This window comes from Calidris pugnax, unplaced genomic scaffold (genome assembly GCF_001431845.1).
Source record: "Calidris pugnax isolate Ruff unplaced genomic scaffold, ASM143184v1 scaffold630, whole genome shotgun sequence".
Classification (NCBI taxonomy): domain Eukaryota; kingdom Metazoa; phylum Chordata; class Aves; order Charadriiformes; family Scolopacidae; genus Calidris; species Calidris pugnax.
In genome coordinates this window covers 97396-108058 of record NW_015091759.1, presented here as the reverse complement: position 1 = coordinate 108058, position 10663 = coordinate 97396, and the positions used below count along the sequence as shown (strand labels likewise).

Sequence of the window (10663 nt, the reverse complement as noted above, 5' to 3'; positions counted from 1 at the left end):
CCAGGTTGCTCCAAGCCCCATCCAGCCTGGCCTTGAACCCCTTCAGGGATGGGGCAGCCACAACTTCCCTGGGCAACCTGGGCCAGTGTCTCACCACCTCACAGTAAAACATTTCTTCCTGAGATCTAATAATACGGGTGTTAATTATTGGTAGCGTTAATGCTGAAGTAAGAATGATTAGTGTTAGTGTTGGTAATGAGGGTGTTAATGTGGCGGTGTGGTACCTGGTGTCCCCTCCTCTCCCACAGTACGAGAAGATCCTGAAGCTGACCTCGGACGCCAAGCTGGGTGAGCGGTGCCGTCCCGTCCCCGACCGGTGGGATCCCAGCTCCGGGGGTGGGAGCTGACCCTCCCTCTCGCCCACAGAGCTGGGGGACCCCCCCCAACCACGTCAGTGCCTTAAAAACCTGCCTAATTAGTAATATTACAGAGTTTCATAGCCTTAACACAAGCCTTAGTACTCCCAGTGCTACCGGCAGGTCCTTGCCAGTGATAATAGAATCATAGAATTGTTTGGGTTGGAAGGGACCTCAAAGATCATCAAGTTCCAACCCCCTGCCCTGGGCAGGGACACCTCCCACCAGACCAGGTTGCTCCAAGCCCCATCCAGCCAGGCCTTGAACCCCTCCAGGGATGGGGCAGCCACAGCTTCTCTGGGAAACCTGTTCCAGCGTCTCACCACCCTCATAGTAAAAAATTTCTTCCTGAGATCTAATAATACGGGTGTTAATTATTGGTGGTGTTAATGCTGAAGTAAGAATGATTAGCGTTAGTGTTGGTAATGAGGTGTTAAGGTGGCGGTGTGGTACCTGGTGTCCTCTCCTCTCCTGCAGTACGAGAAGATCCTGAAGCTGACCTCGGACGCCAAGCTGGGTGAGCGGTGCCGTCCCGTCCCCGACCGGTGGGATCCCAGCTCCGGGGGTGGGAGCTGACCCTCCCTCTCGCCCACAGAGCTGGGGGATGTGAAGGCCACCATCGCCGTCCTGGGCTTCATCCTCTCCAGCGCTGCCAAGCACAACGTGGACGGCGAGTCCCTGTCGAGCGAGCTGCAGCAGCTGGGGCTGCCCAAAGGTAGGGGAAGGGACCCTTGGGGTGGTCATGGGATGGCAGCCACGCTGTCCCCTCCGGCTGCGTTGCTGGGGTGGCAGATGGCCTTCTTGTCTCTTCCATGCCGGGCAGAGCACGCCGGTGGGTTGTGCCGGTCCTACGAGGAGAAGCAGAGCTCCCTCCAGGACAGGCTGAGGGCCTGCAGCCTGCGGTGTGAGTACGGCACAGGGAGCTTGAGGTTGGGGGGTGGGTGGCCAAGCCCCCAGCACCTTGGGGTGCTGACCATGGGCCACCTTCCTGCCCCCAGTGAGCCGGCTGGGCTCGGTGGGCTGGCGGGTGGATTACACCCTCAGCTCCAGCGAGCTGCAGGAGGTCAACGAGCCCCTCGTGCACCTGAACTTCCAGCTGCAGGAGGGGGAGCACGGCAGGCCGGCGGCCGTCCCCATGGTCCTCTCAGCCGACAAGTTCCGGGTGCTGCTGGCAGGTGAGGCCGGTGGTTGGGAGCCCCAGGCCCCCCGGGGAGGTGGTGGGGGTGCTGGTGCTCCCTCACCACCTCCTCCGTCCCTCCTCAGAGCTGAAGCAGGCCCAGGCCATGATGAACACCCTTCTCTGAGGCGCCGGCAGAAGGAGCAATGGCGGCGGGATGGTGGGGCAGGGCTTGGTGGGCCCGACTGGACTCTGGGGGGAGGAAGCTGGGGGCGGCCCGTGGTGGGGCCGTGCCCCGGGGGAAGCCCCATTAAAGATACCGGTGACCGTGCCCAGCCGTTTTCCGTCTCTTTCTCCCCATCGCCGGCCGTGCCCCGTGGAGGCCGGGCGGGCCGGTTGCTATGGCGACGCGGCGGGACTACAACTCCCAGCATGCACCGCCCGCCGCGCAGCCAATGGGAGGCGGGGAGAGGGGGGCGTGTCTCCAGGCAACGGGGCGGCGGTGTGGCGGGGCGGGCCGGGCCGGGCGGCGGTGCCCGGTGCCCTCCGGTGAGCGGCCATGCCCGAGGGCCCGGAGCTGCACCTGGCCGGTCGCTACATCAACGAAGCGTGCGGCGAGGTGGTGTTCTCGGGCGGCGTGGAGCGGTCGGCGGTGAGCAAAAACCCGGAGGTGGCTTTTTCCAGCGAGGCCTACCGTATCTCGGCCACCTCCCGGGGCAAGGAGCTGCGGCTGACGCTGACCCCGCTGGGCCCCGGGGAACCGCAGCACCTCGTCTTTCGTTTCGGCATGTCGGGTTCTTTCCGCCTGTGCCCGGTCGCCCAGCTCCCCCGCCATGCCCACCTCCGGTTCCTCACCCGGGAGAGCCCCCAGCGTGCCCTCTGCTTCGTCGACGCTCGCCGCTTCGGCTCATGGCGGCTGGGGGACGCCTGGCAGCCCGGCCGCGGGCCCTGCGTCCTCTCCGAGTACCAGGCCTTCAGGTGAGCACCCTGCCAGCCACGGCCCAGCTCCAGGGAAGGCTCTCCCCCCACACCGGCTGCTTTCACTGCATGCCCAGGTGGAAGCAGGCCTTCAGGTGAGCACCCTGCCAGCCACCGCCCAGCCTGGGGGAAGGCTCTCCCCCCACACCCCCACTTCGGCTGCTTTCACTGCATGGCCAGGTGGAAGAGTGTGAGGAAGAGGAGGCTGAGGGGAGACCTCCTCACTCTCTCCAACTACTTGACACTGTAGAGAGGTCGGTGCTGGTCTCTTCTCACAGGGAATTAGCGATAGAACAAGAAGGAATGGCTTCAAAACAGGGGAGGTTTAGACTGGACATTAGGAAGAAATTCTTCACAGAAAGAGTGGTCAGAGACTGGAAGAGGCTGCCCAGGGAGGGGGCTGAGTCACCATCCCTGGATGTGTTTAAGAGCCGTTTAGATGTGGTGTTGGGGGATATGGTGTAGGGGAGAACTTTGTGGAGTAGGGTTGATGGTTGGACTCCATGATCCCAAGGGTCTTTTCCAACCTGAATGATTCTATGAACAGGCTGCCCAGGGAGGTGGTGGACTCTCCTTCTCTGGAGACATTCCAAACCCTCCTGGACACGTTCCTGTGCAACCTGCTCTGGGTGGCCCTGCTTTGGCAGGGGGTTGGACTAGCTGATCTCCAGAGGTCCCTTCCAACCCCATGTGATCCTGTGACATGCCTGACGATCTGCACTCCATTGCAGGGAGAACGTGCTGAAGAACCTGGAGGACAAGGCTTTTGACAAGCCCATCTGCGAGGCCCTCTTAAACCAGAAGTTTTTCAACGGAATCGGGAATTACCTCCGCGCTGAGATCCTGTACAGGTAAGGTGGGTTGGGCACCCACTGATCTGTGGAGGTTTGGTCTCCCAAGAGTTTGCCACAGCTTGATGGCTCCTTGGCCAATCCTCCTCGCCGGGTAGACACAGGCAAACGCCAGAACCGAGAGTTCTGGCTGGTGTGTAACAGATGGACCTTCTCAGGTCGAAGACCCCTCCCTTTGAAAAGGCTCGGACTGTGCTGGAGGCCCTGAAGGATCAGGAGCAGGCGAGGAGGAAGAAGGTGAGGAATACCTGGTGCTTTCACAGGCTCAGAAAGGGGCAGGTTTCCGGACAGATTTGTTTGCCTGTGGCCCTGTGGGATGTCTGGGCAGTTCTCTGGGCTCCCAGGAGCCTCTTGCCTCGCGTGCAGGGACCCAGACTGAGCTGAGAAGCATTTCTGATTCCATTTTGGGCTCAGCAGCGGTGGAGGTGGTTCAATTTGGGCTCAGCCCAGCTGCCTTCCCCTGGCTCTACTTTCAGCTTAGCTGGGCACGAAGCTCTGGTTTGGGTCGGCTGTTCTGGGCTCGTTCCAGCCCACGGTTTGGGGCCATTTTTCAGTTTGTGTTTGGTTCCTCTCTCTGATGGGGCAGAACGTTGTCAGGAGCCCCTTGCAGAGCTCAGCCAGTACCGCTGTCGGGAGGTATTTGCTTCTCCCAGTCTTTCCCAACCCGAGGGCAAGCATTTTCCCCTCACAGCTGGAACACTCTCTGCGTGGGATATTTCTCCTGGAGGGTTTTGCTGTCCTTTGCCGTAAACACCCTGTGTCTGAGCACGTCCCCCCCTCCAGTGGAGCGGCACACGAGGTGCAGCAGTTCTGTAACCTCCCACGTTCCTTCGCACGTGGCCGGGCTGACGAGCTGTGACGGCTCCCCGGGCACACGCCTGCGGGTGGTGTGCCCTGCTACACCTCTCTCCGGGTGTATTTGGGGTGAGGGAAGAGGAAGGGGTGAGGAAAACAAACTGAAAACCTCCGGGGAGGGCTGCAGTAGAGCCCACAGTTGATCTCGCAGCCTCAGGGGAGAGAGGGTCGCTATTTTAAAGGAGGCTGAAGACAAAAACGTGCCACTTGAGGGGTGTTTTGACAAACTGTGGGCGTTCTTGCGTGCCAGCCCTCTTCTGTGCCTTTGTAGCTGCAGGGAATGTGCTAATGTGCAGTTGGCAGCCTCGGTGGGGTCTGTGGGGTGAGCACAGGCCTTGGTAGAGCACTCGGTGGAAGCGTTGGCAGCTCAGGAGGGTGAGAAGAGTGGGGGGAACTGGGTGGCTGTTGGGGAGGAGACACCCCGACCAGGCTGGGGCGGGTGGCAGGTGACTTCCCTCCCCTTTTCCCCCCCCCCCTCCCTGCAGAATCCTTCCCTGACGCCGAGCAAGAAGCTGAAGCTGATGCGGGAGAACCCGGATCTCCTGGAGCTGTGCCACACCGTGCCCATGGAGGTGGTCTCTGCGGGTAAGGGCAGGGGGACGGGGGACAGGGGCAGCTGGGGGTGGTGGAGAGGCCTGGGCTTTGCCTTCCCGGTGCCACACCGTGCCCATGGAGGTGGTCTCAGCGGGTGAGGGCAGGGGGACGGGGGACAGGGACAGCTGGGGGTGGCAGGGAGGCCTGGGCTTTGTCTTCCCAGCAGCAGGAGGCTTGGGAGGGTGCCCTGACACCGTGCTCACTGCTTCCTCTCCACTTCTGTCCTCTCCTTCTCTCCCTGCCCAGACAAAAAGCTCTTGGACCCAGAAAACTCGGATAATTACGCCGCTTTCAAGAACTGGCTGCAGTGTTACTTGGTGCCTGGCATGAGCTCCCTGCGCGACCGCAACGGCAGGACCATATGGTTCCAGGTAGGAGCCTGGGGTCGCTGCCTGGGGGCTGGGTACCCCCAAACCACCCCCTCCAAGGGGACACCACCCCATTTTCTGCTTCCCCAGACCTCCCCCCTCCCTCAGCATTATGCTGGGGGCCTCCCTCTCCACCAGACTGCTGTGACCTTGGAGGTGGAGGTGACAAGGACCCTCCGTGTGGCTGAGGGACGGCGGGCAGTCTGGAGCAGATGGGGTGGTGGCAGGAACAGGGGCTCTGCCAGCCCCATCCTGTGCCTGGTGGGGCCTTGCAGAAGGAGCAGGGACTGAGGGGAGAGTCCCTGAGGCACAGGGCAGGCAGAGCAAGCCCAAATCCTCGGGCTTCCCAGGGAAACGTGGCCGTTTCCCTTCACACAGGGCAGGCAGAGCAAGCCCAAATCCTCCGACTTCCCAGGGAAACGTGGCCGTTTCCCTATGGCTGCCTTGGCTGTGGGGTGGAGAAGGGGCACGGGTTCTGCTGCTGCTCCTTGCAGAACGATTGTGCCCCAGTCACCCCTCTGTCGCCTTCCTTGCAGGGAGAGGCTGGCCCCATGGCTCCCAAAGGTGAGTGTCCTCTCTCCTCCCCGGGGGTCTCGCTTTTGCTCCGGGAGGGCTGGAGCCTGGGACGCCCTGCCCCTTCTGCAGAGCCCGGGGGCAAAGGCAGGAGCAAAGCCCCCCTCCCTGGGGCACTGACAGGCCTGTGACAGCCCGAGAGCTGCAGGGTGTGCTCTCCCTGGGGCTGCGAGGCTCAACCCAGCAGCGTTTTGGCAAGGGTTGGGGGAGAGGAGTCCCCCTCAAGCCCTTCTTCCTCCACCCTGGTGCCAACTCCTCAGTGCTCAGCTCAGGCGTCACCCAGGATGGGCATCCCTGAAAGGTCTCCCTGCCACAGCCTGTCCCCGACGGGCTGGTGCTCTCTGTCCCATCTCCTCCTCACCCCACCTAACCTGGGCACGTCTCCCCACACAGGGCAGGCGTCCCGCAAGAAGCGCTCTCGGCTGAAGGCAGATCCCCAGGCTCCGACCCCCAAGGTAAGGAGCTTTGGTGCGGTTGATGTGGCTCCTGCTGGGTCTAGAGGCTGTCCTGTTCCCCCTGCCCTGCTCCCAAATTCATGGTGGGGCTCCCAACCAGGAGTTCCTCATCAGCTGGTGGTCCCAAGCACGCTTCTGCGGCTAAACTCCGGCGCTGATGTCCACCTAGGTCACCTCACGTGCCTCCAAACGGCACCCTAAGGCTGCAGCGAAGCCCCCAGAGCTGGCTGTGGAGGAGGAGGAGGAGGCTGATGGGCCGAGGAAGGGCTGTGCTCGCAGGAGGAGGAAAGCAACCACTGCCCCAGCCGTGTCCGAGCCCGAGGTGCCCGTCAAAGCCAGAAGGAGCCGCAGGACGACTGGGCGCAGGGGCAGAGGTGAGGTTGGCCATCGCCCCCAGAGCTGGCTGTGGAGGAGGAGGAGGAGGCTGATGGGCCGAGGAAGGGCTGTGCTCGCAGGAGGAGGAAAGCAACCACTGCCCCAGCCGTGTCCGAGCCCGAGGTGCCCGTCAAAGCCAGAAGGAGCCGCAGGACGACTGGGCGCAGGGGCAGAGGTGAGGTTGGCCATCCCCATGGCTTTCAAACACACAGGTGGGGGACCAAGGGTGTGCCAAGGGGCAGGAGAGGGCCCAGCGGGGTGGAACCAGGCACCTCCTCACCCTCCGACTTCTTCTCATTTTCCTCTCCCATCTTGCAGGCGCAGCCCCTGCCCTGTGAGGAGGAGCCTGGGGAGAAAGGGGGCTGCTGTGTCCCCGAACCAGGCACCTCCTCACCCTCCGACTTCTTCTCATTTTCCTCTCCCATCTTGCAGGTGCAGCCCCTGCCCTGTGAGTGCCACGCGCTGCCCTCCTCCCGAGGAGGAGCCTGGGGAGAAATGGGGCTGCTGTGTCCCTGTGCCCTCTGTGGGAGACCTTATTGCAGTCTTTCAATACTTAAAGGCAGCTTATAAGAAAAGCGGGAACAGAGTTTTTAGCAGGGCCTGTTACGACAGGACAAGGGGTAATGGGTTTAAACTTAAAGAGGGTAGATTTAGACTACATATAAGGAAGAAATTTTTTACCATGAGGGTGGTGAAACATTGGCACAGGTTGCCCAGAGAGGTGTTTTCTGGGCCATTCCTGAAAACATTCAAGGTCAGGTTGGAGAGGGCTCTGAGCAACCTGACCTAGCTGAAGATGTCCCTGCTTGTTGCAAGGGGGGGTTGGGAATAGATGGCTTTTAAAAGGTCCCTTCCAACCCACACTAGTCCATGATTCAAAATGAAGGTAAGCTCTGCCTCCCCAGTCCAGGAGCACCAACGTGTGGACACTAACAGGGGTTAAGTGTCCCCTGGGAGAAGGCAGATCAGTGCAGTTATTTGGAAATGAGTTAAGAAAAGAGGCTGGAGCTTGTTTTCCTGCAAATTCTCCTCTTTACTTGTGCTCCCCTTCCCCAAGGGCAGTGCAAGAGGCAGGCGAAGGGAGAGGGGAATGACTGTAGTGTGTGTCTTTACGCTCGCTGCTGGAGTGTGGACAAGCTGAAGGCCACGATACGGAACCTGTTGCTCCTCAAACCTCCCAGGATGGAGCAGAGCACGTGTGGGGCTCTGCCCTACAGCCCCAACCCACACCTCGGCGAGCGGGGAACTCATGTCTCGAAGAAGGTGGTGGTTCTGGAGCACTGCTCTCCAACGAGAGGAAGGCTCCTCCCTGGAACCACTGCCTCCTTGCACAGCTCTTGGGATGGAGGGAGCCTGGGGCTTCCTTCTGAGCTCAGGGCGTTGCTCCAGGCTGTCGGGGTGACTGAACCTGAAGGTCACCGCCTCAGGACCAAGAGGAGGGAGAGCACCCGGAAGGGTGTGAAGGAAAGCCTGACGCCCCGCTGCTCCAGCCGCAGGCAGCCCCCGGCCACCGGCCGCTCCAGGAGGTCACAGCTGGGGAAGAAAGCAGGGGGTGAGGCCAAAGCCACTCATCTTCCTCCCCACACGGGCCCAGCCCCTCCGTTGTGGACTTACAGCGTCGCCTCCTGAACAGGGAGGGAGGTCTGGAGCCAGGCCTCCACCGTGCTGCCGTGCGCCTCGTACAGCCGCACCACCACCGCTCCGGGGCTGTCCTCAGCCTGCGGGGGACACAGCAGAGGGGAGGTCAGGCAAACGGCACGGGGGCATCCCACCCTACACCCCAGGGTACAGCCCCACCCCAGACACACTCTGCCTGGTGCCCAGGCATTCCTGACCTGCCCCTCTCCTCACCTGGCAGGACACGCAAACAAACCAGAGGGGTTTCCCCTCAGCTGAGCCTCCCCACCACCCAGCTGCGGTGGAAAAAGCAAACCATGTGTCCTAGACTAATTTCTCTTCTAACCCCTGGCAAAGCCACCTTTTTAGAATATTCTCGTGTCTGAATTTGTGAAGATATTTACTTTATAGCCAGCTCTGGAGTGTGGCTTTCAAGGTCTCAAGTGTTTTCCAGCTCCTCGGGTGCGGGGATGAGGAGGAGGGAGACCTGGGCACTTGACCCAAGCTGCCACCAGGGTTATTTCACACCATGAACATCACATTCAATATAAATTAGAAAGTTTGCTGAGAAATTCTCTCTCTCCCTTAATCGTGTTGGGTCCAGAGAAGTCCTTGCCTTGGAGCCCTAAGCCCTTCCCTTCCTCCCCTCACAGGGTCCCACACGGGCTGTCCCTGCTGGGAGCACACAGCTCCCTGGGATGGAACGGGCTGGGGATGGTCCTTGTCTATTTTATATTGATATCAGGATCAATAGTGGTTCTTTAGTATTATTAATGTCTTATTCTATTAAATCTGTTTATATTTCAACTCTCAGGTTTCCCTGTTCTCTCCCCACTTCCCCTTCCAGGGTGGGAAGGGTCATCGGGTGAGAGAATAATTGTCTAAACGACAATAAATTGTTGTGGGTTCCTCAAAACCAGCCCACCACGCTTAACGACGACAGCTTAACCCATCTGCGTATTTTATATTGATATCAGGATCAATAGTGGTTCTTTAGTATTATTAATGTCTTATTCTATTAAATCTGTTTATATTTCAACTCTCAGGTTTCCCTGTTCTCTCCCCAATTCCCCTTCCAGGGTGGGAAGGGTCATCGGGTGAGAGAATAATTGTCTAAACGACAATAAATTGTTGTGGGTTCCTCAAAACCAGCCCACCACGCTTAACGACGACAGCTTAACCCATCTGCCCTCCCTGCTTCTGCCCCTGGGGACTCACCTGCTTGACAGTCTCCAGCACGACGGCGGGTGAGCTGACAGAGAAGGAGCTCCAGGCTTCTGGGCACTGGGCAGAGCTGGCCGGCACCGGGTGGAGGGGGAAATTCAAGTTGTAGGCACACTGGATCACACCAGCATCCTGGAAGGAACCTGAAAGACAACTTCCAGCCAGGCTCTACACAACCACAGCCCCATGTGCTCACCCTGAGGGTCACCAGAGCATCCTCCTCCGAGTTGTCCATCCCCACAGGACCCAGCTCTGCCCATCACTCACCCCAGTGAGGCATCACGGCGTAGGTGAACTGGTGGTGACCCATGTCTGCGGTGGCATCGGGGGACTTGGGGGCCCTCAGCCTGTGGCAACAAGACCTGGGTGAGACCGGTGTCTTGGCAGCGCTCTCTGTCACCCAGCCCAGAGGAGCACTGTGACAAGACAACCACCTCCAGGCTGTGCCCTGAGGGGGGAACACACGTGCTGCTGGTTTCTGGCAAGATAGAACCCTGGATAAGCCGTCCCCAAAGCTAAAAATCAACCTCTGAAGGGTGTTTTCCCATGAAACTTGTGGCTGATGGACTCAAACTGAAATACAGTTTCTCTCAGCTTTGCATAAATCCATAACTTTGCTGTTTTTCTCCTCCCCTTCAGTCTACGTTTTGGCCAGCAACAGAAAATGTACCTGGTGCAAACATGGATCTGATCTTTCCTGAGAGCCTAACTCACAGCAATTACAGTATCTTACTCAACTGTAATTAAGTCAGCCAAAAGTTCTCCAGCAACAGCCAGTGACCAAAACCAGATTATTATCTCATTAACAACGCTCGTTCAGGGCCAGGCGTGGCCTTCACATCCCAGAGACACCTGGGAAGGCAAAGGCACTGCTGCAGGTCCCTCCTCACCCCGACCCCACTCACAGCGAGAGGCTGAGGACGTTCCCGTGGGCCGATGCCCCGTATTTGCAGTCGTTCAGCAAGGCCACCCCGAAGCCGTGCTCCGAGAGGTCCACCCACTTGTGGGCCCACACCTGCAGGAGGTACCAAGAGCCATATTCGCTCCGGAGCGAAGGCAGCCCCACCACGGGAGGGTCAAAACCCCTTTTCACTGAATTTCAGAGTTGGAAGGGACCATAGAGATCATCTAGTCCAACTCCCCTGCTGAAGCAGGATTGCCTAGAGCTTGTCAGAGCATGTTCCTCAGGAGCATCCAGGTGGGTCTTGAAGATCTCCAAGGAAGGGGACTCCACACCCTCCCTGGGCAGCCTCTTCCAGGGCTCTGTCACCCTCACCATGAAGAAGTTTCTCCTCATATT

The 10663-nt window shown here is 59.5% G+C and overlaps 3 protein-coding genes across 5 annotated transcripts in view; 2 read left to right on the top strand and 1 right to left on the bottom strand.

Moving 5' to 3' along the window:
- Positions 1 to 1804, top strand: part of COMMD4 (COMM domain containing 4) — a 6646-nt gene extending 4842 nt beyond the window's left edge. The window contains exons 3-7 of the mRNA XM_014962010.1: positions 832 to 873; positions 952 to 1071; positions 1180 to 1260; positions 1355 to 1531; positions 1620 to 1804. Of these exons, the coding sequence (XP_014817496.1) occupies positions 832 to 873; positions 952 to 1071; positions 1180 to 1260; positions 1355 to 1531; positions 1620 to 1660 (461 nt within the window). The 3' untranslated portion in view covers positions 1661 to 1804. The remainder of the gene's footprint in view (positions 1 to 831; positions 874 to 951; positions 1072 to 1179; positions 1261 to 1354; positions 1532 to 1619) is intronic.
- Positions 1805 to 2017: 213 nt separating this feature from the next.
- Positions 2018 to 10663, top strand: part of NEIL1 (nei-like DNA glycosylase 1) — an 11787-nt gene continuing 3141 nt past the window's right edge. The window contains exons 1-8 of the mRNA XM_014962016.1: positions 2018 to 2451; positions 3183 to 3302; positions 3461 to 3539; positions 4643 to 4742; positions 4998 to 5122; positions 5656 to 5683; positions 6086 to 6147; positions 6317 to 6394. Of these exons, the coding sequence (XP_014817502.1) occupies positions 2033 to 2451; positions 3183 to 3302; positions 3461 to 3539; positions 4643 to 4742; positions 4998 to 5122; positions 5656 to 5683; positions 6086 to 6147; positions 6317 to 6394 (1011 nt within the window). The 5' untranslated portion in view covers positions 2018 to 2032. The remainder of the gene's footprint in view (positions 2452 to 3182; positions 3303 to 3460; positions 3540 to 4642; positions 4743 to 4997; positions 5123 to 5655; positions 5684 to 6085; positions 6148 to 6316; positions 6395 to 10663) is intronic.
- Positions 7532 to 10663, bottom strand: part of MAN2C1 (mannosidase, alpha, class 2C, member 1) — a 39218-nt gene continuing 36086 nt past the window's right edge. For 2 of the 3 annotated variants that reach the window (XM_014962015.1, XM_014962013.1), the window contains 5 exons: positions 10269 to 10378; positions 9631 to 9710; positions 9358 to 9506; positions 8137 to 8240; positions 7532 to 8055 (listed from right to left, as the gene is read on the bottom strand). In XM_014962015.1, the coding sequence (XP_014817501.1) occupies positions 7938 to 8055; positions 8137 to 8240; positions 9358 to 9506; positions 9631 to 9710; positions 10269 to 10378 (561 nt within the window). In that variant the 3' untranslated portion in view covers positions 7532 to 7937. The remainder of the gene's footprint in view (positions 8056 to 8136; positions 8241 to 9357; positions 9507 to 9630; positions 9711 to 10268; positions 10379 to 10663) is intronic. The other variant, XR_001414105.1, reaches the window with a different exon arrangement.